This window comes from Rhamphochromis longiceps, linkage group LG7 (assembly GCF_057381845.1).
Source record: "Rhamphochromis longiceps isolate RC_006_pf linkage group LG7, R_longiceps_female_GT1.1, whole genome shotgun sequence".
Classification (NCBI taxonomy): domain Eukaryota; kingdom Metazoa; phylum Chordata; class Actinopteri; order Cichliformes; family Cichlidae; genus Rhamphochromis; species Rhamphochromis longiceps.
Genome location: NC_140563.1, coordinates 10,692,661 through 10,716,989, shown reverse-complemented (window position 1 = coordinate 10,716,989; position 24,329 = coordinate 10,692,661). Strand labels below are relative to the sequence as shown.

General features: G+C 40.8%; 3 protein-coding genes across 11 annotated transcripts in view; 1 reads left to right on the top strand and 2 right to left on the bottom strand.

The window, feature by feature from the left end:
* The first annotated feature begins 1,229 nt into the window (after positions 1-1,229).
* dnaja2b (DnaJ heat shock protein family (Hsp40) member A2b) lies at positions 1,230-8,265 on the top strand. The gene is made up of 9 exons (XM_085412098.1): positions 1,230-1,382; positions 2,274-2,333; positions 2,677-2,903; positions 2,987-3,067; positions 3,183-3,316; positions 3,429-3,625; positions 3,770-3,914; positions 6,005-6,132; positions 6,220-8,265. The coding sequence occupies exons 1-9, from the start codon at positions 1,305-1,307 to the stop codon at positions 6,406-6,408; spliced, it is 1,239 nt and encodes a 412-aa protein (XP_085268224.1). The 5' UTR covers positions 1,230-1,304; the 3' UTR covers positions 6,409-8,265.
* A 104-nt stretch (positions 8,266-8,369) lies between these two features.
* On the bottom strand, positions 8,370-10,692 carry LOC146664802 (uncharacterized). Its single transcript, XM_085411875.1, has 8 exons — positions 10,540-10,692; positions 10,128-10,446; positions 9,644-10,041; positions 9,266-9,562; positions 9,008-9,184; positions 8,815-8,919; positions 8,631-8,722; positions 8,370-8,545 (listed from the first exon to the last, which is right to left on the bottom strand). The coding sequence occupies exons 1-8, from the start codon at positions 10,675-10,677 to the stop codon at positions 8,470-8,472; spliced, it is 1,602 nt and encodes a 533-aa protein (XP_085268001.1). The 5' UTR covers positions 10,678-10,692; the 3' UTR covers positions 8,370-8,469.
* Positions 10,693-18,143: 7,451 nt separating this feature from the next.
* kcp (kielin cysteine rich BMP regulator) overlaps positions 18,144-24,329 on the bottom strand; it is a 39,317-nt gene continuing 33,131 nt past the window's right edge. For all 9 annotated transcript variants that reach the window (XM_085412092.1, XM_085412093.1, XM_085412088.1 and 6 more), the window contains 8 exons: positions 21,993-22,095; positions 21,726-21,868; positions 21,294-21,466; positions 20,370-20,481; positions 20,182-20,283; positions 19,921-20,085; positions 19,520-19,820; positions 18,144-18,742 (listed from right to left, as the gene is read on the bottom strand). In XM_085412092.1, the coding sequence (XP_085268218.1) occupies positions 18,504-18,742; positions 19,520-19,820; positions 19,921-20,085; positions 20,182-20,283; positions 20,370-20,481; positions 21,294-21,466; positions 21,726-21,868; positions 21,993-22,095 (1,338 nt within the window). In that variant the 3' untranslated portion in view covers positions 18,144-18,503. The remainder of the gene's footprint in view (positions 18,743-19,519; positions 19,821-19,920; positions 20,086-20,181; positions 20,284-20,369; positions 20,482-21,293; positions 21,467-21,725; positions 21,869-21,992; positions 22,096-24,329) is intronic.

Below are 24,329 nucleotides of genomic sequence, written 5' to 3'. Positions count from 1 at the left end.
TAGTTGTGCACGTAAAGTAAGCGACAAGTGCAGGGACTGTCTTTTCCGGCTTGATTTTTTTACGAAAACTCACACCTGAACATGTCCCTGTTCTACCTGCACATGAATTCCCACTGTGTAGGGTTACGGGTCTGAATATTCATTAATTATATTTTGTCTTAAGCTGCACCGTGGAGCTGTATCACAGGGTGGAGTCACTTGTTTCAGTATGCTTGTTTCAGTTTAGGTTTTATTGCTGAAAAATGTTTAGTTTTGCTTTAGTTTATTATGAATGAACGAGTTACTCTCATACAAGCTTTCTTTATTCTGCTCTTAAGGCAATTTAAAAGCCACGGTTGAGGAAATATGCTGCACACCAATCTGTCTAGTAACTCAGTTTCTTTTATATTTATCATACCATTGCATGGACTGGTTTATGTGTGCATATAGAATGAGATAAATATACAGAAGAAAGGAGAGGGATAGTCTGCATTGTGTCAAATGCAAGAGTACTTGGTCAGCATGTGTTATGGTTTCCTTCTTGTGTTGTGCAGGTAGTCATTCCTGTGCCAAAGCTCATGTTTTCGGTTCCTTTGTGCAGTATGCTCCATAAGTTCTTTTTGCTCGTGGTTTCTTGTATATATAGTCTGGACTTTCGTTGTTTGTTTACTGGCTTCTTTTTTAAAAGAAGAAGAAGAAAACGTTATCAGGCTTAGAGCCACTTGTAGTTATTAAGATTTAAGTCTAGTAAAAGCAGAAGAAAATGCATGAAAGGATGGAAAATCTTCACACTGACTGATATTTGATCAGTGATCTTGTTAAAATTACATTTATGTTGTGTCAGCCTAACAGCTATTAAGGATAGGCTCAGCTTAAATAAAGACTGCAAGGCTTAGAGCTGTTGAGCGTGGTGGTATTATGGTACACTCAAAGTTCTAAAAGAAAATAACCATAACATATAATAAGTCCGGAAAATGTATCTTCTGGGACATATTTTTAACCAGATTACCAATGTGGAAAGTGTGACTTTCATGCTTTAAACAATGTTTTGTAACAGATTAACACAGTCCCTAATGTTTTGGGGTTTTTTTTGTAAACACACACAAAATCGGTCATTAATTACACGTATATCATACAAATTAAACGAAAATGTATTTGTTTTGGAATAATAAGTATGTGCCATGTTTCAGCATCTTTTTGTCATGGGGTGTTTGTCTGTGCTGCTTCTGGCAAAAGTCCGGACAGTCCCAGCCGGTAGATCCGCGTATCGTCGCACAGCTGAACCTCCTCCGGAGAAGGTCTCTCTGTAGTTGCCGGTTAGCGTCATGTCGGGCGTTGTGGATACTAAATTGTACGACATCCTCGGAGTTTCGCCGTCTGCGTCTGAAAATGAACTTAAAAAGGTACGTAAATGCTACAGTGAAATGAATGTCTTGGAGTTCAAACAAAATTGAAAAAAGAGGAAGAGAGGTCACCAGAGCAAATGTGGCCTACAAACAAGCTAATGGATGTTTAGCTAGCTTAGCCAGTAAAATGAGCTGGATAACAGCGGGATACATCACCGGACTTTTAAACATAATTTAAGCGACACATTGGCATTAAATGATTGCTTATAAGTGTTTCTAAATACGTGATAAGGATGAAGTTAGTCTCTTTGAAAACAGAGATAACACTGGTAAACACGAGTGTGATAGCTTGCCGGCTACTAATGCTAAATTCCAGCAAATAGTCCCCACCAACTCAGTAACGAAACAACACTCGCTAAACGAGACACTTAGCTTAATAAACTGCCAACCCCAGTGTAATACTTGATCATGCTTATCAGTATTGATGTTAGGCAACGCTATAAACAACGTGTGTGATGGTCACAAGCTAACGTTCATGCCACCATTCGTGCAGCTACATTAGCCAACGTCCAGGCGTTATTCCCTTTAAAATCCATTCAAACATCAAGCAGATGCTAATGGCTCATATTTGACAACTGCTGCGTCCTCTGCAAAACCCGACATAACACAACTTATACAGCTTGTGTATTCATCTTATTTTTGTCTCGTAATAAAGACCTTGTATTTCCGTCTATCGGGATTCAAAATAACGCTGGCAAGTCAAAAGCTGACTATTTGGAAGCAGTGTTGTTGAGTTTCTGACATGTTACATGCAACCATGATCTTGACTATATCCTGTTGTTTTAGACAGCAAGCTAATTGAAGCGTCTTGCTACAGGCACATGAGCTTAGGTCTGTGACCCAGCTTTCTTCACGCTGATATTTTTTATTTTTTTTGGTTTATTACAGGCCTACCGCAAATTGGCCAAAGAGTACCACCCTGACAAGAACCCTGAAGCTGGAGACAAGGTATGATGCACCAAAACAGTAGTGTTAGCAACAGCACCAAAGGATGCTCAGTTGATCAACAATTGGGCATGCAGAAATGATGTCGCCTCCATTTATAATGATCACATAGCCCAGTGCTTTGAGGATTACTCCTAGGCACAGATTAGAGTACAAAATGTGACACAGGCTTTCCACTAGAGAAGAATGCTTTTTAAAAATATATTTATTTCTCTATGACTCAAATCTTAAAGCCTCTTTTAAGTCCTTTGTGCTTTGTAAAAGGGAACTGTTGTTGAGGTGCACTGAATTTATTTTCTTCATGCACCAGTTCAACCTGTCTGATTGTGCTTTGTTCATTTTCCAGTTTAAAGAGATAAGTTTTGCATATGAGGTATTGACAAACCCAGAAAAAAAGGAGCTTTATGACCGCTATGGAGAGCAAGGCTTACGGGAGGGAGGAGGAGGAGGACCTGGCATGGAGGATATCTTCTCTCACATTTTTGGTGGAGGACTGTTTGGGTTCATGGGGGGACAAGGAAGAGGACGCAATGGAGGCAGGAGGAGAGGAGATGATATGGTACACCCGCTGAAGTAAGTGTTGTTGTTTGATGGATGCTTCAGTGGATGGTGCATATGTAATGCAGTATGTGTACTTACAAATCGTGTTGTTACAGGGTTTCTCTTGAAGACTTGTACAATGGTAAAACCACAAAACTGCAGCTCAGTAAGAATGTGCTGTGTAGTGCCTGTAATGGGTGAGTTTCCTTTTTGTTAAAATTATATTGATTTGTAGTTTTAAGGCTGTCTGATGAATGATTTGCAGTTGCTCTAAATAGATAATAATGCTGATACTTTACTGTTGGCTTTTAGTCAGGGTGGTAAGGCAGGAGCTGTGCAGAAGTGTGTAGCATGCAGAGGACGGGGCATGAGAATCATGATTAGACAGCTGGCCCCAGGAATGGTTCAGCAGATGCAGTCAGTCTGCACAGATTGCAATGGGGAGGGTAATGTATCCCCACACACCTGCAAACTGACATTAAAAACAAAGTTAATGTACAAACCGCAGCAAAACAGCTCTCTGAGGTCTTCTATTCTGTGTGTGTGGTTGTTGTCCAGGTGAAGTGATAAATGAAAAGGACCGCTGCAGAAAGTGTGAGGGTCATAAAGTCTGTAAGGAGACTAAGGTTCTTGAAGTTCACGTGGACAAAGGCATGAGACATGGACAGAAGATCACATTCACTGGAGAAGCTGACCAAGCACCAGGCATGGAACCAGGAGATATAGTTCTGGTGCTGCAAGAGAAAGAACATGAGGTACCCCAAAACAGACAGCTCCTATTGATTACAAAACTGTTTTTAATAATAGAATAACTTGGATAATGAATAAAGTCTACATTTATCCAAGCGATTTGATGTAATGAACCTAAGCAACAAATATGGGTTTTATATCTCAAATAGGATTTCCGCCGTGATGGCAGCGATCTTCACATGGTTCATCGTATCGGCCTGGTTGAGGCTCTGTGCGGCTTCCAGTTCACAGTCACACACCTCGACGGACGTCAGTTGCTTGTTAAATACCCACCTGGAAAGGTCATTGAGCCAGGTAAACATCTTCCCTTTACTTTAATTTATTTTTTCTGTTATGACATTCTTTCTTTTTTGGTTGGACAGAAGGAAATTTATTGGATGAATACTTATGTTTTACTGCAAGTGTTGGTGCCAGCATTTATTTTTAGGACAGCATAAAAGAGAGAATATAAACATCTAATGTGAACCAAATTGAAAACAAAATTAGATTGTTTTAACAAGTCACCTTGGTGTTGTAGAATTTTCTGGTAATTTCTCAAGGTTGTGCTATATAATTAACTGTCTTGTGAAAAAGCTGTCATTGTTTCAAGTTGTTGAGAATACATATACTTTTTTGGGACATTTCAAACTTAACAATGTAAAATCTAACACTAGTTTTCTAAATAAACATGTAACTATAAAACTGCATTTGAGTTAAAACTGTGGCATTAGCATGTATGATAAGCACAGACACATGTATAATCTAAGTCTTAAAATATCGTTTGCATGACAATTTTGACAACTTGCACCATAGTTTATATTATATTATATTATAAATTCCAGGTTCAGAATAAATATGGAAACCACAGGCTGTATATAAAAGATAGATGTAGCTTCCATGTCAGAAAAGTCGAAATGCTGATGTATAGTATAACTAATTTTGTCTAATGGGCAGCAGGGGGCGACGTCACTTGTTCCCAAAAAGAAGCCTGTTTATATTAGGAAATCAACCAATTAGCGAAGTTGAGCTATGAAATTTGTGATAAAGTTGTTTTGTTTTGGGTTTTCTTTTGGTGTCTCTAGTTTCAAATCTTACTTTTAACCATTCATTATTTTTAAAAAATTTTAAATGTGAAAATATTAGACCCTATCAGTAGGGGTGCAACGATACTCGTATCGATATTGAACTGTTCGATACAGTGCTTTCCGTTTGGTACGCATATGTATCGAACAATGCAAAATTTTTAATTTATTTTATCAACTTTTCTTCTGACGATGCTGTCTGTGTTGACAGCTCAGTGGATCTGCGTTCGACTACTCCGCCTAGGCTGCACTGTCGAGCGCAGATCCACTGAGTGCAGCGCAAGCTAGCAAGACAGAAGCTAAGCTCGTTACAACATGGCAAATTGAACCTCCCCCACCCTCATTCAGATCTGGCCTTTGGAACTATTTTGGTCTTCATGTGAAGTATGACCCTGAAGGCAAGCGCGTCATGGACAAAAGTAAAACAGTATGTCGGATGTGCCACGCAATGCTCAATTACATGGGTGGGAACTACTGCGTTAGCGCAGTTTGCTCATTAACGGAGATTTGCCGTGTTGTGGCGTTAACGTCATTTCAGATTAACGCTGACAGCACTAGTGGGAACAAAATGAATATGACTGCACATTTACGCCGACATCACCATAGTGCAAAGACAAGTGGAAGCAGACAAAAACAACAAGCACACATGCTACAAACTTTACCCGAGTCATTTAGACAGCCGTTAGCACGTGATTCTCCTTATGGGGACCTGATATGTTTAATATGCTGCTGAGAATATAGCCCAGAAGAAGCGTATAGTATAGCTTTTATTTTGGAAAGAGCCATTTCTCTGTAATAAACTCTCTTTTCCAAAGATGAGTGATTTCTCGATCAGATTTATTATTTTATCCCTTTGTTGTTTCAGCAACATTAAATTAAAAAACTGTACGTTTGAGTTCAAATATATATTTATAATTTTAATAAATGACAAATTAAAAAAGCATGAACATTTTTTTGTATCGAAAAAATATCGAACCGTGACACCAAAGTATCGAACCGAACCGTGAATTTTGTGTATCGTTGCACCCCTACCTATCAGATTTGAAAGGACCATAAATCACAGTATGGTTTAGGGCAAGCCTACCTTGTGGTTGACAAGTCCCTAGGGTTTACTGTGTCCCCTGGTTTCACTGTCGGATCAATACCTCACTAACACAGCAACTGTGATAATGCTCAGTGCGAGAGATGATGTCAGTGGATGATATCACTGTGGCTAGATCCATCTTATATTTAGACTCTGTTGGAGAGCACATAGACCTCGCACTCTAGTGTACAATTGTTGTTGAATCTGTGTGCCGTTTCTCCTTTGTGTGTTTGTGGCAGGCTGCATTCGAGTGGTGAAAGGAGAGGGGATGCCTCAGTACAGAAATCCATTTGAGAAGGGAGATCTTTACATTAAGTTTGAGGTCCAGTTCCCTGAAAACAATTGGATTAACCCTGAAAAGCTGAATGTGAGTTGCAATAGAGAAAACAAAAATCACAACTCGCAAAATGTTAGAGTGAATACAATGTCGTGATGGATGTTTGTCTTCTTTCAGGAACTCGAGTGCTTGCTGCCTGCCCGTGCGGAGACTCCCGTTATTGCAGCAGATGCCGAGGAAGTTGACCTAACAGATTTTGACAGAAGTCAAGGTTCAGGAAGCGGAGCCAGGAGAGAGGCCTACAATGATAGTTCTGATGAGGAAGGCGGTCATCATGGCCCAGGAGTGCAGTGCGCACACCAATAGAAAGACCTACAGACTTGCACACACATAGAAGCATAAAAACACAAAAGTCCCATTGCTAACACCATTCAAGATTTGCGACTCATACATTTTCCTCCTCTCAAGACTCACATGAAAAAGAGAATATATATATATATAATTTCTTTTTTGTTTTTTGTTTTTTAGTCTCACACAAAATTCCCCCCCCTTCGTTCAGCTCCATGGTGCCCATAAGACAGTGATCCTGGATGTGTTATGATCATTTTATGTTTATGAACAGTAGTGCTCTTCAAAGCCAGCAGCAGGAAGGTGGCCCCATTTTCAGAGGTTTATTGAATTAACATGATTTAGATCCCTTTGTTTTCATCCTAAATGTTTAGACTCGTCTTTCCTATAATGAAAGGTAATGTATAAAATTCAATTTTTGTTGACTGTCTTGTAAAAAATATAGTTTAAAATCTTTTACACACAAGCGCATGCTGCCGTTTGCTAAAGAGCTTGCCCGTGTAAAACTAGGGTCCAGACATTACATAAACATCTGGCACCACAGGTGTTTCGATTTCAGTGTGTCACCACTATTAAAGTGCCCTGCTCCCATCAGCGCTAACCTGATTATACGTGTCATATTTTGAAAATGGGATTTGCTGGTTCTGTTCAGTTCCTAGTTGCCACACACACATATTAAAGGCCTGACTAAAGTTACCTGCCTGCCAGGCACATTTGTTTTTTGTTTTGTTTTTTTCTCATATGTAAGCTGTTTTTGTCTATGTAGGTGTGAATGATAAGCCCCTTTTCAGACATTCAGACAGAGATAACATTCATTAATCTTTAAAGTGAGAAAATTATGCTGTGCAGATGTATAGCACTTTAGTTAAGGTTCTTTAATTGAAGACAAGTAAATTTTCGAATGTTTAGTTCTCTCCAATAGTGTAAAAAGGGGCAGGTTCTGTATTTGTACTGCATGGTGCTCCTTGGAGAGCTGTACCCTTCCCCTAACACATCCACCCAGGGACAAACATTTCTCTTCTGGATCAGGAAAAAAGCATCATATACAACTCTTCAAATTATAGTCGTTACTGATTCAAGACACATGCACATTCACAGTCTTGCCATTATTGAAGAGAGACGATCAATGTTCAGACATGAAGCCGACAAGTTCAGTTGATTAATGGAAACAATTGCATGTCTGAAGCGGGGGGTTAGTGTGTTTGAGACCTCTGAACTTGAAGTTTTGTGTTCATTTGAGTGGAGGTCAAACTTGTATACTACTTGTATGTGTGTTATGCAGTGGCTCAGTGTGTGGGAGCTGCTGTGGAATGTTCCGGCTTATTAGGGTGGTAGGTATTCCTGCTTTATATTGGACTGCAGTGCGAGTGGATATTATATAAAGTTAGGGAAGGAGAAAAAATGTTTATTTGCTGAGAATCTTCCCCACATGGACAGTTTTATTCTCACCAGGACTGAGAAGTTCTCCTGGCTTGCAGGAAAACCACTGAGCCTGCACCAAACCCTCTATGTTATACATATCTCCCTATTCTTGTTAGCCAAACCTTTGTCCCTCAACATGTTATAAGAGTCCCACCCCCATATACCTGTAAATAAATACAGTCCTACTCCACAGGTGCATTCAGAGTCAACAGCAGTGTCTTTCTTTAGCCACAACTTTTTTTCTTACATAATGGTAATAAATGTTATGTTCAGATGAAGAGAAGTTAATGGAGCCACTGTAGACTGTTATCACGCACCTCTGTGACTCATTGTGTATTTAATTTAGCCCACGGGATAGTCTGTACACAAGGGTCATTGGTAAATTACATTATTGTTGATGCTTATGGTTGTCGAGATTATGATTAAACTGTACAATAAATGACTGCAAGTTCATTGAGCTGTTCTGTTTTCATATGTACAACCTGTACTGGTTTCTGAGCATTCTGTATAAGTTTTGTTACAACCCCGAACAAAAGGAAATACTGCTGATAGAAAATCTGCACCATTAAACCTAAACACATTAGACAATTGGTGCCTCAATATATTCAAAATAAGAAAAGCGTACATTTGTTGGTATTTTTGTGACTGTGTTGTGACTCAGTCTTCTGCATCCTCCGTGTCTCTGCTCTGGAGGGCAACTGGACCCAGGAGTTCTTTAAACCCTGTGGTATTTCTAAAGGATTAAAAAATAGTGTTGAAATAAATGCGGTCAATATTAATTTGGTGTTGACTGGCAGATTCAAGAGGGTGTCATTTACCTATCTCTTTTAGACTGCATGACATAAGAGCGCTCTCTTCTGAGTTGCTCCAGACGCTCTTTCACAACAGTCTTCTGCTTGTTCTTATCTTCCTAAAAAGTAGACAATATGATGATAAGATAGCATGCTAATTCATTGTTTTTGAGGGTTTTTTTAAGTATACAGTTCCTCAATATGTAGTTACCAGTGGTAGATCTTGAGTAAGGTGCTTTATCCTGTCTGTGTGTTTCAGGCCAAGCAGGTCTTCCTCTGCCTTTCTGTTCTGGATGATTGACAGGCGCTCCTGAACCTGAAAGACATGCTAACAATGTAACATCAATTCTGCTTTCATTTCTGAGTCATGAGCATGCAGTGTCCCTCTCTACACCTTGTCTCACCCTGAGCAGTTGCCTCTCTCTGTCTCTCTGTTGCCTTTGTTCAACTTTTCTTTGCATGTCCACTAGGTTGCGCATTGTCCTCTCTCTCTCCATTGCAGACACCGGTTCGCTCACTCGTTCTCTCTCCATCAGAGAAGCTTCCTTCTTTGCCTTACACTCTGACAGGCTATAGTCTACCTGGAACATGGTGGGAAAATAGCTGGTTGTATGTTTTAAATGAGAACCGATCTAACCAGAATATGTCAAGAGTACTCTTACTGTTTCTTCTGGACAGTATTTCTGCTCCTTATAGCAATCAAGTTCAGGGTCTGTCATGTCCCACTGCTTGGACTCTGTTTCCACCTCAGTCACAACCCTGTCAGCATTAGTTATGTCCTTGCATGTCCCATAGCAGAAGTCGTCTGCATGTGGGTTAGCTTCAGAGGAATCAGCCATAGGGTGTGGCTGTGCGGCTTCCTTGCTCTCTGCCACCAAAGCATGTGTTTGTAAGCCACATTCAAATACAGCTTCTCCTTCATTTGGTTGATCGGCTGTTTGTCTGTTACTGAAGGCCAGCTAATAAGAATTCAGAAAGTGAACACATGAGTTCAGTGACAGTCACAGTGAATTACGTTCTGCTACACTCTTATGAAGTACCTCTTCTACTGTGCTGCACTGCTGGTTTGCAGACTGTGTGTCACAGTGATCTGGAGTACCAGACTTCAACCCAGTAGGTTTCAGCTCTTCTCCACCTCTCTCTTGATCTGACACATCACATTGTGTAGGCCGTGCTTGCGTCTTCAGACTTCTTGCACCATCCTGAATCTGTCCTGTACACCCATCTGCAGGCTCTGCTGCGCTGTCTATGTCATCCTCTGGTGGTTTGCTCCAGGCGAGGGTGATTAAAGAGCCCTGTTTCTCACAGCTCTGGGGGCTCTTTAATTCACTGCCCTCTGCTTCCTCTTTGGCTCCTCCATCTGCAGCAAGACCCTCACGAGCATCTGACACACACAGGATCTCCAAGTAGGGCAGGTCCTCCATGACTGCTCCACAACCTGTTGGAGTTCAAAGCATATTATTCCCACAGTTTTAGGAAAATGTTATTTTATTAGGATAATTAGTTATTAAATGTTTTTAATACCTGAACAGAAATCGTGTTTGTAAGTCCCATCCGCATTTTGGACTTCATTCACTACACCGTTGCTGCTTTTGCTTGAATCAACCGTCTCAGCTTCAGCTGATCCCCCACTCATGTTTTGGACTTCTGCCTGTCCAGTGTAAGAGGACTGAACTATGATTTGCTTGCTGCTGCTGGTTTCAGTAAAGTTTGGATAAGGATTTAACATAGAGCCTGAACTAAGGGGAGCATCTGAGATCAGGAGGTGGAGCAGGTTGCTAAAGCACTGAGCTTGAAATTCAGATTTATATTTATCCTGCAAAGCCTGGAGAAGCTGTGCATTCTAAACAAAGAGACAAGATGCACCACTATTAACATTACAGCCTTTTGTAGGTTTTCTTGCTTTGACTTGTATGTTGTGATTGCCTCGACTCACCCCATCCATCATCGCTTGCAGTAAAGCAGAAGCTTGGACTTCCTGAAGTTCTGTTAGATGGGTTAGAAGAAGCAGGGCACAGTCTTCCAGGAGAAGTTGGGACCATTCTCTGTAGGCCTGCACTTTGAGCTGGGCCATCGGTTGTGGTTCAGGGTTAGTTTGCTGTAGAGGGCTCTGAGTACCACTGTGTGCCTGCAACCAAGCATGAATTTGATGCAGCCTTTTAATACAGCCATTCCTCAAAGGAACTTGATGATGATTGTCTGTCGAGGAAACAGGAAAGAAGATAATGAAGTGGAGAAATGATGGAAATCAAAAAGAAGTAAATTCTAAATAAATTCTGCTGGGAAAAATAAAACTATTTATTACCATATTTTGGAGGCACTGTGAATGCTGGTGCCTGCACATCCTTTATGGAGATTCCATGTATTAATGTGATAAGTTGCTTCCTCTCCTCCTCTTGAGTCAGCACCAGCAGCTGCAGCACTGACTGCTATAAGTGGACCAAAAATGTAGCTCTATTACTTATAAAAGTAATGTTAACCCACTAAAAAAGATCATGTATATAATCTGAGAGCAATATTATAACAGGAGTTTGCTGTCCACAGTCTGATTTGTAATACCTGCTCTATTGTCTCAAAGTCATACTCTTTCTCTTGTGCTTTTCCATGTAGCCACAAGGAGGCCTGCTCTGCTCTACGTGGACCGTTAACATGTGGCCTGAATGGACAGACAGTACACAAAGGATATGAAAACTTGATGATTGTGAATACAAACTGTTGTATACTCTGAGTGTTGTTTTGGCTCACCATGTCTCCCAGGACTGGTGAGCAGCCAGAAGAGCTGTATAGGAAAGTTTCTCTCTCTGAGCTCTAATAGTTGCCAACCTGACGTACAGACACAACAGTTTCAGGCTCTCCCCATGGAGCCTGGAAGATAAAAGATTGATGAATCAACCCTTTCCCTCTCAGGGTTTCATGGTGGTATTTCCCCCCAAAAAACTCTCTTAAGTCAAATGTATGAAACTACTTGAAATAATTTACCTCTCATGCAGGACTGTAAGTGCATCATGTTCTTGTTGACAAAATTTGTGCAACTCATTCAGAAGAGAAACGGCAGACCAGGACTGCTCAGGACAACTTCTAAAAGATGCACTCATACAGGCCCTGAAGGGAAATAAGCTTTACCATGGTGCTTTGGCTTAACATGAATCAAACTAAATGCTTTCCATCCATAATACAGACATAATACAAATATATGAATGCCATCTTAATAGTAGACCCTAAAGTGCCAGTACGTATGAATGTGAGTGTGAATCGTCTGTTGCTTTTTGTTCTCCCTGTGCTGAACTTGTCCAAAGTGTATCCTGCCTGTTGGCCTATGCCACCTGAGATGGGATCTATCCCTTTTCAACCCTTTAGTTATATAAGCAGTCAGGAAAATTGATGGATCTACAAATTAACCCATCTGTTTTGATAAACCATTTTCTTTGCCGTTACGTGTGCTATTTAACAAAGTTGTTTATGCACATCCTTTTTTAGTTTTTGGATAACACACTGACTCCTTATATCCCCGACCAGTGGCAGTGTAGCCAAGTTCAAACACTCAAGCAAAGTAGCAAAAACATGATCTATGTGTGTTACTTGTACATCCTGAAAGCTCCTGGCAGCTCAGCTAAGCTGAGCATATCAACAGATGCCAAAGCTTCATCTGCACGATCCTCCAACTGTTCTACTTCCTGATGCTGTTGCCATGTCGGCATCATCTCCCAGACGCTCTTAGCTGTGGATCAACAAAGAAGTAATGACAGAAACATGAAGCATCCAAAGCAGACTCCTTCATTGTGATTAAGGTGTACTTAGGTGACAGTGTAGAGGAACATTTCCTTACTATGGTGCTCCTGAAGCATTTCTGTATACAGCAATTGAGTGACCACATCATACTTGACATCCACCAAGAGGAGGACGTCTGACAAGGAGACATGGCCCCACGCCTGGCCTGTAATCCTTTGACTTTGGTTCTGCCATGTAGAGGGCAGTATGCTCCACACACCCTGTGATGCCAATCTTAGTAGAAGCAGACACATTAACAACATAGCTATTGCAAGTAAGCACTTCACTGTAAAGGGGTGGTTTGTAATATTAGAAAACTGTATATCTCTGAAATGCTCAGTTGCTCCTTAATACTCAGGTTAAGTAATATTGAATAACCTCTGAAAGATAAAACATCCTCCTTAGTAAAAAGCTGTGTTAACTGGCAATACAATTGTTGCTCACATCAGTACACCCAGTTAAGCTGCAGTCACCGAGTTGTTTTCTACTTGCTTTAGCGATTTGATGTGCTACATGCAAACCACAATTTAATATTATTGAATAATGCACAGATTTGCCACAAGGACTAGGGTATTAAAGAAAAAGCAGTTACGAATTTTGCTCCTTTTAGGTTCTTTAATCTTTGGCTTTTCACACATGCAACACAGTAATCTGGGTGATGTGGCTGTAAGTCTAACAACGGTGTACTATGTGGTTCATACATACACACAATAAAAATCAATACATGTACAAATTTAATATTAAAATAACACATTTTGCTATAAACTGAGTAACTTCTCACCCTCAATAAAAGATGCTCACCTAGCCCAGTACTGCCTGGCTGCTTTTTTGAGCCTTTTCACACATGTCTTTTTCCCAGAGAACTCTTTCCCCCCTCCCCATCTTCCGATCTGCGGAAAGCAAAAGAGGGCAAATAATGAACTGCATTAATGCAGGAGAAAGTGTACAGTTCTGCAAGTACATACCTGTACCAACCTGCTGTAGGGATCCTAAATCTGAGGTGTATGCCTTTTCGAAAGTATTAAAGTCTGTATTCTGGAGCAGGGAATCCATCGTGTGATGAAAAGCATTGGGATTTCCAGTATTTAGTAGCAGGAGGTCCCAGTATAGCTGAAGATAAGAGTATTTATAAGAGCAGTAGTAATAATATTTTGATTATGGAGTTAAGCTACGATATTATCATATTAAAGAAGAAAAATTGTACCATTTCCTTCTTTTCCCTTTCCCTTTCCATTTCTAAGAGAACATCCAAAACATTTTCACCAATACAGGTCCAGCTACTGTCTCCTCCTGCAATCTGAAGCACAAACAGCCCCATTGTAGTATTCTGTTACTATTTGTTTGTTTGTGTTTGTGTCTAATTATGTGTGAGCTGGTACCTTCCTCATAGCTGTATGTGCTTCAGTGATGTTGGAAGAAAAATGAAACACTTTGCTGTAAAGGAGACTCACATCCTCAGGGGTAAACTCTGCGCCAACAGACATACCTAGAGACTGGTAAAGACCAGCAATGTAATCCTGAAGCAAAGCACATGGTTGTAATTACATTTATTTTCAGTTCATTCAATTCAACCTTGTACATACAAAAGGAAAACAAATGCATTTCTCACACAGCCACAGCAAAGTATCCTACCTGCTCCATGTTTTCAGGTTGATAAATTATGCAGCATATTACTATGGTTACGGCAGTCCTCTGGGAAACAGCTGGATCAGCTTACCAGCAACAAAAAGTGACAGTGTATCTGTCAGAGAGTGAAAGGTGATACATGACCACGTGATGCTTTACACCTGAGTGTAGTGCTCTGTAACATTTAACACGTAGTGAAAGTCAGTGGCTCCATGCCTTTTAGTGTTGTGTTGTCTTTATTTTAAAGTCTGTGGTGTCAAATGATTTATTGGGTGGATGCCGTAGGCATCCACACTATTGAGATCCTGTTTCTCTTTATTCTTTATCCTTTATTATTCTAGTTGCTCCGTTTCTTTGCCGCTTAACTACTCCCTCAGTTTTCAGCCGATTTTTACCATTCAAACTCTAAACTGTTCTGCTATTTCTGCTTTCGACTGCTATATCTTTTGGTACTTATTACTATTATACTTTTTAAAATATTACACTTTTTTCCTTTAATTTGTCCCATTGAAATGAATGGGAAACTTCTACAATTCTGCTAAAACTTGCTTGTCTTTGAAACTTAACTACTTCCTCATACTTTCACCTAGAAACTCCATTCAAACTTTAAAACGTTCTCAGATGATTGGGCTATTCCTGTGTGATTCAGCTTTTTCATATCTGTTACCGTTTTCATGTAATGACTCTTTAAGTTTTCAGTTACAACTTTGTGATTTTTCAGAAAATACATGTGTTGCTATGGTTGCTATGCAATTAACTCCCACTGCACACTCGTCCGTTCTGAATTTTCTCTTCATGTCTGAACAACTCCTTGCTACTCGCTCAATTTCCACTCAACTTCCACAAATTATACATCAAAACGTAGGTATTTTTGCTGGCTTTAAGACAGTGTCACTATAATTATTGTGAGAGTTACGTTTTTTTCACAATTTGCCTCGAAGTGACACATGGTCTAAAAACTCCCCATTCAAAGTCTATGGGGAGGTTGTGAAACTCAGAGCTGAAATACTGAAACTGAAGGCATTTTCAAATCGTCATATCTCCTTAACGAAGCAAAGTTAAGACATGAGGCTTGTCCCTGTATATCTTCAGACACTCCTGACACTCACAATTCAAGAATTATTTTCTCACCTATTACCGTTCTGAGATGAGTTAGACTTGTTTGAGGGGTGGAAATCTGTCCTCCTCTCATTTTTCAAATTCCGAAAATGAAGCCGTTTCTTCTCTCGTCATATCTCCGCGACGGAGATACAAAGAGCTATGTAAATCGCAGTCAAAGTACACCAAAGTCCGCTGATTCACCCAGTGCAAGAATTATGCTTCTATCACACCTAGTTTTTGAGTTACACGACGTTTTGTAACTCCAAAAAACGGCGTTTTTCGCGTCTCACCGCGATCTAATTCTGACTCCTCATCACCCTTTTTTTCAAAGCGCCCGCCCCCTTAGAGGTGGCGCGATTGGTAATGACACCGCTCTTCAGACCAGAGGTCGTGGGTTCGATTCCACCTTGGCCCACATGTTTTTTTTTTAACTACAAATTTATACACTATCACAGACCGGTAATTCATATTGATAATTTATTACAATTCTGCAAAGTTTAATGATTTTAGCAGCTTTTCTAATATGGACCTCAGATTCTGGTTAACAGTCTATGGCAGAAATACATACAAGTACACAGCCTGATGAAGCAGACAGAAGCAGTACCTCTGATTGGTTCCGCAGTTTCACCTCTTATCAGCACAAATCTCACCCTCTTCTGCTGTTTTCACCTCTTTTCTGCTAATTTGAGCTTCTGTTCCACAGTGCACTCAGCCTCTTCTGCTGTTTTCATTAGAATTTTAAGCTTTTCCACCTTTTTTCAGTTACGTGAGAACCAGTTTGGCTCAATGAGTAGCTGAAAAATATCAGCCTCTTCTGCTGTTTTAGCAGGATTTCAGAGTTCAGCTTTTTCACTTGTTTTAAGCACAAATTTCAGTTTCTTTACCTCATTTCACAACAAAGTTCTTCCTCTTCACCTCTTTTCTGCTAATTTGAGCTGCTGCTCCACAGTGCACATTTTCCCTCTCATCATATCTTTGCTTGTGACCAGAACTCATTTGGCTCAGAGGGTAGGGCATCTGTCGTGAGACCCGGTGGCAGAGGTTCGAATCCTACCTGTGACAGCTGCTACACATGTTCACTGCTTGCATGCGCTCTGCTTTCTTGACACTCTCCAGTGTGTCATTACACATACAGCCATCTTCAGCAAGCACTTCTGCTTCTACACTTCTTTTCAACTCGGCTTTTTGCTTCTTTACCTCTTTTCAGCAGAAATTATTCCTCTTCACCTCTTTTCTGCTAATTAGAGCTCCTGCTCCACAGTGCACTTAGCCTCTTCTGCTGTTTTCATTAGAATTTTAAGCTTTTCCACCTTTTTTCAGTTACGTGAGAACCAGTTTGGCTCAGTGAGTAGCTGAAAAATATCAGCCTCTACTACTGTTTTAGCAGGATTTCAGAGTTCAGCTTTTTCACTTGTTTTAAGCACAAATTTCAGTTTCTTTACCTCATTTCACAACAAAGTTCTTCCTCTTCACCTCTTTTCTGCTAATTTGAGCTTCTGCTCCACAGTGCACATTTTCTCTCTCATCATATATTTGCTTGAGACCAGAACTCATTTGGCTCAGAGGGTAGGGCAGCTGCCGTGAGACCCGGGGGCAGAGTTTCGAATCCTACCTGTGACAGTTGCTACACATGTTCCCTGCTTGCATGCGCTCTGCTTTCTTGACACTCTCCAGTGTGTCATTACACATACAGCCATCTTCAGCAAGCACTTCTACACCTCTTTTCAACTCATCTTTTTGCTTCTTTACCTCTTTTCAGCAGAACTTCTTCTGATTCACCTCTTTTCTGCTAAATGTTTAGCCTTTTCACCTCTTATTAGCACAATACTAAGCAGCTTCTGCTAATTTCACCAGAATTGTCAGTCTCTCCACCTCTTCTTTGTAAGAATCAGTTTGGTCCAGTAAGGTGAGACGCCGCCTATAGATCAGAAAGGCCAGGTTCGAATCTCGCTCAGGGCAATGTTTTTTGTTTTTTCAACTTTTTCTGCTTTTTTCAGCAGAAATCTTCAGCGTAAGGCATCCACACAGCATTTTCGCAGGAAATGCAATTTTTTCTAGTTTACTTTATTTTTAAGGCATACAAAGTCCTAGTATGTGATTTAGGCTTCTGTTCTCTTCAAAAGCTGTATGGTGGATCAACTTAAAAAAAAAAAAACTAACCATTTTGGGTTTTATTAAGCCTTAAATGTAGGGGTGTGGGTGCTGTGATTGACAGGTATGCGTTGCCTGGGTCTCACCTCTGTTTGCAGAAGTTTATGCTCCAGTTTTGTTGTGTAGAATTCTAGTATTTTATCTGTATGATACTGCTATACTATTTGCATGATTATCAATAATTAAAAGGAATCTGCTTCCATGTGATGAACCCATATACCTTATATATCTTGTTTAACAAGCTTACTAGTTATCTGATAGCTTAGCACTTAACCATTTCACCTGTTGAAACTTCAAATTGTCCAGAGTCCAGAAAATAATAGATGATATCATGGTGGCTACATACAACTTTTATATACAGACTATAGTGTTGTAAAGTGGCTGTGTTTCTTTGTCTTATTGTAGAAAAACATCACTGTTAAGAGGAAAACAAAGGGATATGAGCTGGTTTCTTTTTTTGATTTGCTTAAAGTTATGACATATCTAGGGACACCAGTGTTTTCTTACAAAGCACCCTGGACCATGGACAATTTAGAGAAAGAAGTGAATGTAAACATGTCTGGCCAGCTCTCCCTAAAAAAAAAAGAGAGACCTCAGTGGGATTTCTTGGTCAAATAAAGGTAATAATAATGAGGTGGTTAGGTCTATAAGCAGTTGATCATTGAGAATCACCCTGAAATAAGCTGATTTATTATTGAAAACTGCTTACCATATTTGTTGAATTGTAAAGCTATTTCACACATTTTCATATGTGTAGCTGACCTGATGTGTACTCACTAAAATACACTCTACTCAAATAAATACAATGTGTGCAGAAAGGACAGTGTTGCCAAATGGGTGATTAAATATCAACATGAAGTTTGTCTCTGAACACAGAAAAAGAAACAACAGAAATATTAGTGAAACTTTTATTTATAAAATGGAGAAGGAAAAGATTACCTGAGATTATATGGCTTCCTGTATGAACAGTCAGACATTGCACAGTGCTAAAAATGTAACCTGCATGATAAACAACTTTAAATAATTGCTAATACTGTTAAAGTAAATGTGTGAAACAAACTAGGTATGGAATTAAATGACAAATCTTTAAGTAGTATAAATATTCAGTGTTACAATATTTATAAAAACCAACAAACACAGTATGTGGAGTCCACAGGTCATGGAGGTTCATCTGGAAATCTTTCCATTGTATACAGTAACATGGGGCTGATGCAGTGACAGTGCATGCGTGTGAAATTATAAGTGAGTGTCCACTTATTCAGTAACTGTGGCATTTGAGGAGCTGCCATGAATGATCTTTGGACACTTCTCTTGTGGTATGCAGTAGTTGTTGTGTAGGACCAGACCAGCAGGACACTGACATCCTGGAACACAGGGCTTGAAACAGTGGCTTTCTATCACTCCCAGAGGTACATCGACATTAAAGCAGGTTACAGGACAAGGGGGGCCGCACTCATCAAACACAAAGCCCCTCTCCACTGGGCAGCCCACAGCTGTGGAAGACAGGAGCAAAGAAAACACTGTGAGCACTATAGCTTCAAGCATATGTCTTATTTTGACCTTTACTGATCCTCAGCAGAAATTTCCGGGTGGCTGACAGCAGTGAGGCCAATGGCTGTTTATTTTTAATTCAGAATGAATCATATTGCATTACTTCCTTATAACATTAAGCAGTTTATGTCATGGAACGCCGTGTGGCAAGCAGACTGTGGACCCAGAGGCAGGACACAGGAAGAGAAATAAACTCAAAAACTCAGCTTTGCTTGCTGGCAAATTACAGAAATTACACAAACCAAACCGAAAAATAGGACTCTAGGAGAACACACGGACAAGAGAGCGCACAGCAAAAGGGAGGACGTGACAAAGAACACATTTTAGTCAAAATAGCCAAGAGGAGATTAGAGCAAACAAGATGAGAGACTATCAAAATAAAACAGGAAGTAGCAGAACATGAGAACAGAAACACAGACCTGAAACAAAGACAGAAAAGGAAACAAACACAAAGAAGGAAACACCAAGGACAAAACACAGGGATGAGGTTAGGACACACATGGGAACATTAAGAAGACAGGAATACACAGAAACTCAGGATATAAAACATAAACTGAAACCAACTGAAAACTAGACAAGACCCAAAATTTAAAAAGCTGGGCCCGTGACAGTTTAAAGTTGGTTATGAAGCTGACAGCTGGTTGCCGGCATGCACGCTCGATGTGAAATGATAATATACATCCTAGAGTATATTTGCCACTTTCTGGTGATTTACTCACCACACAGAGACGCGCTCCTCCACTGCACGATGACTCCTGCTGCTCTGCACTGGCTCGCGTAGGCCTCCAACGTGTCACAAAGACAGTCATCAGTATTGGCACCGCAAGCACAGAGGTCGTAAACACAAGCTCCGTACCACTGTTCAGGAGGCACCACGGGATGACAGGGCTTAAAGATGGCAGACTTCAGGATTTTACAGCGAGTGTTGGCCCCCTTTTTGGCCTGGTAGCCTGCATCCTTACAAGGGTCAACATTCTCGCCAGGACGACAGGAGGAGCGGAAATGGGTACCATTTGTGACCTTAAATGACAAAAAGTTATTTCATTTGCATGCAGTCAAAATTAGTGATAAGCTATGTATTTTATAGAGTCTCTGTATTACTGCTGTGTATTGATTTTACCCTCCAGCTGTTTCCAAATTCAGACTCAGATAGGGTGATTCGTCCATTTGGCATCCGGAGGTCATCCTGGTAGTAGTTGTTGAAGTTTCCACAAAGACCACAGGTGTGGCCCTTATAGGAGCCTGGCACACTTATTTCTACATGTGAACGAGGACTCCACAGCACCTAAGGTGGGCGAGTGGATGTACCAGTTTGTTACAAAACTGGGAGTGACCAAATTTGTGAGAAGGTAAAGAGACAGAAAAACAAAGAGTACTGCACCTTCAGACCAATGTTAGTGTTGAGTAAAATTGTGTTGGTTTGCCGTTCGATATAGATGTATGGTTCCCTGAGAAATGGCAAAGTTACAGCCTCATCATTCACCTGGATAAAAGAGGAGATGGATGAGTGAATGCACTAAGCATAAAATTCACTGGGTAAAACCCTTTATGGTCTATTTACATACAAACCTTCACAATCCAGTCCTGCAGTAGCTGCACTGTGACATCACCCAAAAACACAGTAACCTCTTTAGTCCAGGACACTCCTTTATGTCCACGATCATCATTTGTAGCATGAACACTGTAAAAACAAAAATGTGCTTTCTTGTTTTGTTACTTGTTACCTTTTAGCAAAATTTTGTGCTTTAAATACAATAACAATGCATCTATTTTCTGAAACACCTCCAGTTCCAGCCAGCTAGGATGTCCAAGACTATTTTTTCTGTGAGGCAATGATGGCAACTGCACCTCTTGGGGAGGTACTCCATATCATCAACCTCAACACAGAACCAGTACTGTTCTGGTTTGTTTGAACAGAAAAAGAATCTCTTTTTCATTAGTGCTGTCAAAATTAACGCAAAATAATCCACCATCATGCTTAACGCGTTTATAAATTTTAACTCGATGAACACATCTGGAGCACACAATGACTCAAAATACTCGAAACGATTCTGTCTATGTCTATATATATATATATATATATATATATATATATATATATATATATATATATATATATATATATATATATATATATATATATATATTAGCGCCACCGAAAATTAACGAGTTAACGCGAATTAATCCCCATTGCGATTAAAACTTTTAACGCAATTAATGCATCCGGGAGAAGATTGAAGAAAACTATTCAAATTCTATTTGAATTTGAATTTCTTGTTTATTCTACATTTACTTTATTATATTGCATAAATGTCAGTTAGAAGCTTAAATATAAAGTTGAAAAAAATCAAGTTATCAGGATCAAGTAATTGCGATTAATCGCGATTAATTATAGATAATTGTGAGATTAATTTGTTAATTTCTTTTAATCTATTGACAGCACTACTTTTTATACAATTAATTATTATAGATATTGTTTGGGATGAATTTCACCTGAAATCTCCACTCTCACAATCCTGTGTCAGGACATATGTGCACGTTCCCTGGAAGTGCAGCATGCGGCCATCGAAGGTCCGGTAATGAGGATCGCCAAAGGCACTGCAAGTAGCTGGACGAGGAAGGCAATGAGGACAACACAAACCTGGGATAACTGCAGGCATCTCATCCTGGCAGTAAAACACACAAACAGACTGTGTTAACACTGGCTGTGTGAGAATATGATGAACCTAAAATGATTTAAAAAACAAAAAGTCTGCAGTGACAAAATGTGCTCTGTGAAAATAGCCAGCGTGTGAACACAGATGAGAAACGTCAGATAATAACTGATTCTCTGCAAATTGATGGGTGAGCATCATGGGAACATTTCAGATAATCATGAAACGCCATTAAAAAAAATTTGTGCGTGTGTTTTTCAATAACACTCACATTTGCACAGGTGAGGGGAGGGCAGCGTTCACTGCGACAGTGTACGTCTCCAGACAAACACGTGCAGCTGGTGCATTCATCCACCTCCCAGTGTTCATTGGAGTGAAACACTGTCCCCTGGTACAAACACGACACCTCCGAGTCTACAACACATATGCACAACAAAGTTTAATCTTTGTAAAGAATACACCCCATCCATCTGTCACATCATTCCAGTGTCGAATACCCAGAGGTGAAAAGCCAGCAGCTGTTTTTATTTTGTGATACCTTGACATTCATAGCAGCATCTCCCAGGAAGTTTCACTTGCTTTTGTCCTTCCAGACAAATGGCAGGTAAACACTCTTCAATGCTGCACTCAATGTAGCCCAACTGAGGATGCAACCACAAACAGACTTCTTAAGAAAATAATCTCAGTAAATAAAAAAAGGTCTATTTTAGAAATGCTATTTTTTTTAAATATAACATTAGTGGCAATGTGCTGGTGTGCCTTCCACCTAAGTCTGTGGCCTTTCTGTGTGGAGTTAGCATGTTCTCTGCGTGGGTTCTCTCTGCATTCTCTAGTTTTCTCCCACAGTCCAAAGACACGCATGGGTTTAGGTTAAGTGTTAATTTTAACCCCTGTGATTGGAGATCTTTCCAGAATACCCTGCCTCTCGCCCTATGTCAACTGGGATAGGCTCCAACACTCCCAAGACCATGAATTGGATAGGGGATAAGTTGGATCAGATGTATGTATGTGTGAATGGAGAATCATATTAATATTATGTCTTCAGTTAGGTGAAATTTAAGTGTTTTCCTTAGCTTAACGATCAAAATCAACCCCTCAGTATTTGCAGCTGGAGAGCGCTGGACCCTTCTTTTTGTGTCTTTTAAGTCATTCCTCAAAAACTAAACCCTTCCACTTGTATTTGTGTACCACATTATTTTTTAACATACATATATATATATATATATATGGATAGCGTAGTGGTTAGACTACACGCCTTTGGAACAGAGGATCGCAAGTTCGATTCCTGCCTGGGGCGTCTGTATCCAGTAAGGGTCCTAAGGCTAGACCCCCTATGCTAAGCAAGCCTACCGCAGACATGAGCGAGACAGATAAATATGAAGGCATGCCGGCTCGGACGTCGCCCGGATCAACAAGGTCCGCGTCAGGTGTTGAGGAACCAGGGCACCCTGACGAAAAGTGGGCTACTGGAACAAGAAGGCATCGGTGGGCAAGAGACGAAAACAGGGCGTTGTTGGAATGCTACTATGCAAGTAACCCCGGCGGAAGGGGCTACATGAATAGGATGAGGGACCTATGGATTCTTCGATACCCAACATCCACAATGACGGCGAAACAACTAGTAGCTCAGTGTTCCAACATTCGAAAGAAGGGACTGCTCTCACAGCTAGAGATTGACGAGGTACACCACAAATGCTACGGCAAGGAGGAGTCAGGACGCCAGGTCAGGGGGGAGATATCATCGCCCCCACCCGAGATTGGATCCCGCGTAGCCGGTTACCAAGATTACGTGAAGTTCCCTCAGAAGGTCTGCTAGATGATGTTAATGCAGCACTACGGGCAATACCTACAACCACGATTACCGACACTAACAAGCTGATCTACAATACGGCAACAGTGATCAGTGAGATGCTTGGCTACAAGTTGAACAGCGACAAGGGGCAGTACCCTCCATGGAGAAGGAGGCTAGAGGGCAAGATCAAAGTAGCACGGAGGGAGGTTAGCCAACTAACGGAGTTGCAGAAAGGTGCGACAAATAAGGTGCCTAAGAAATACAGCAAGCTGTCCATACCTGAGGCCTTGGAAACTGCCAAGCAAAGACTCACAGCCTTGGCCAGCCGCTTGAGGAGGTACACCAGAGAGATAGAAGGCAGGAGAATAAACCAGCTGTTCTCCACAGAACCAGCAAAGGTGTACTCTCAGTGGCAAGGGAACAATAAGAGAACAGCACCACCAAGGCTGGAGACGGAGCAATACTGGAAGAGCATATGGGAGAAGGATGCAACCCATAACGGCAATGCTCAGTGGCTAGAGGATCTGAGGGCAGACCACAGCGACCTCCCTGAACAGGGTCCAGTAACCATCACAGTGGCAGATATCCAAGAAAGGGTCTCCAGTATGAAGAGTTGGACAGCACCAGGGCCCGACATGGTTCACGCCTACTGGCTGAAGAAGCTGACTGCACTCCACGAGCGTCTGGCAGCACAAATGAACCAGCTGCTAGTTAACGAGAGACACCCGGAATGGCTAACTGAAGGCCGGACGGTCCTGATCCCCAAGGACCCCAAGAAGGGACCGGTCCCCTCCAACTACCGACCAATAACCTGCCTCAGTACTACATGGAAGCTCCTGTCAGGCATCATATCGGCTAAGATGAACAGGCACATGGGTCAATACATGAGCGGGACACAGAAAGGAATTGGCAAGAATACCAGAGGCGCAAAACACCAGCTACTGGTAGACAGAACAATCAGCCGAGACTGCAAGACCAGACTGACCAACCTGTGCACTGCCTGGATTGATTACAAGAAGGCCTATGACTCAATGCCCCACAGCTGGATACTGGAATGCCTAGAATTGTACAAGATCAATGGGA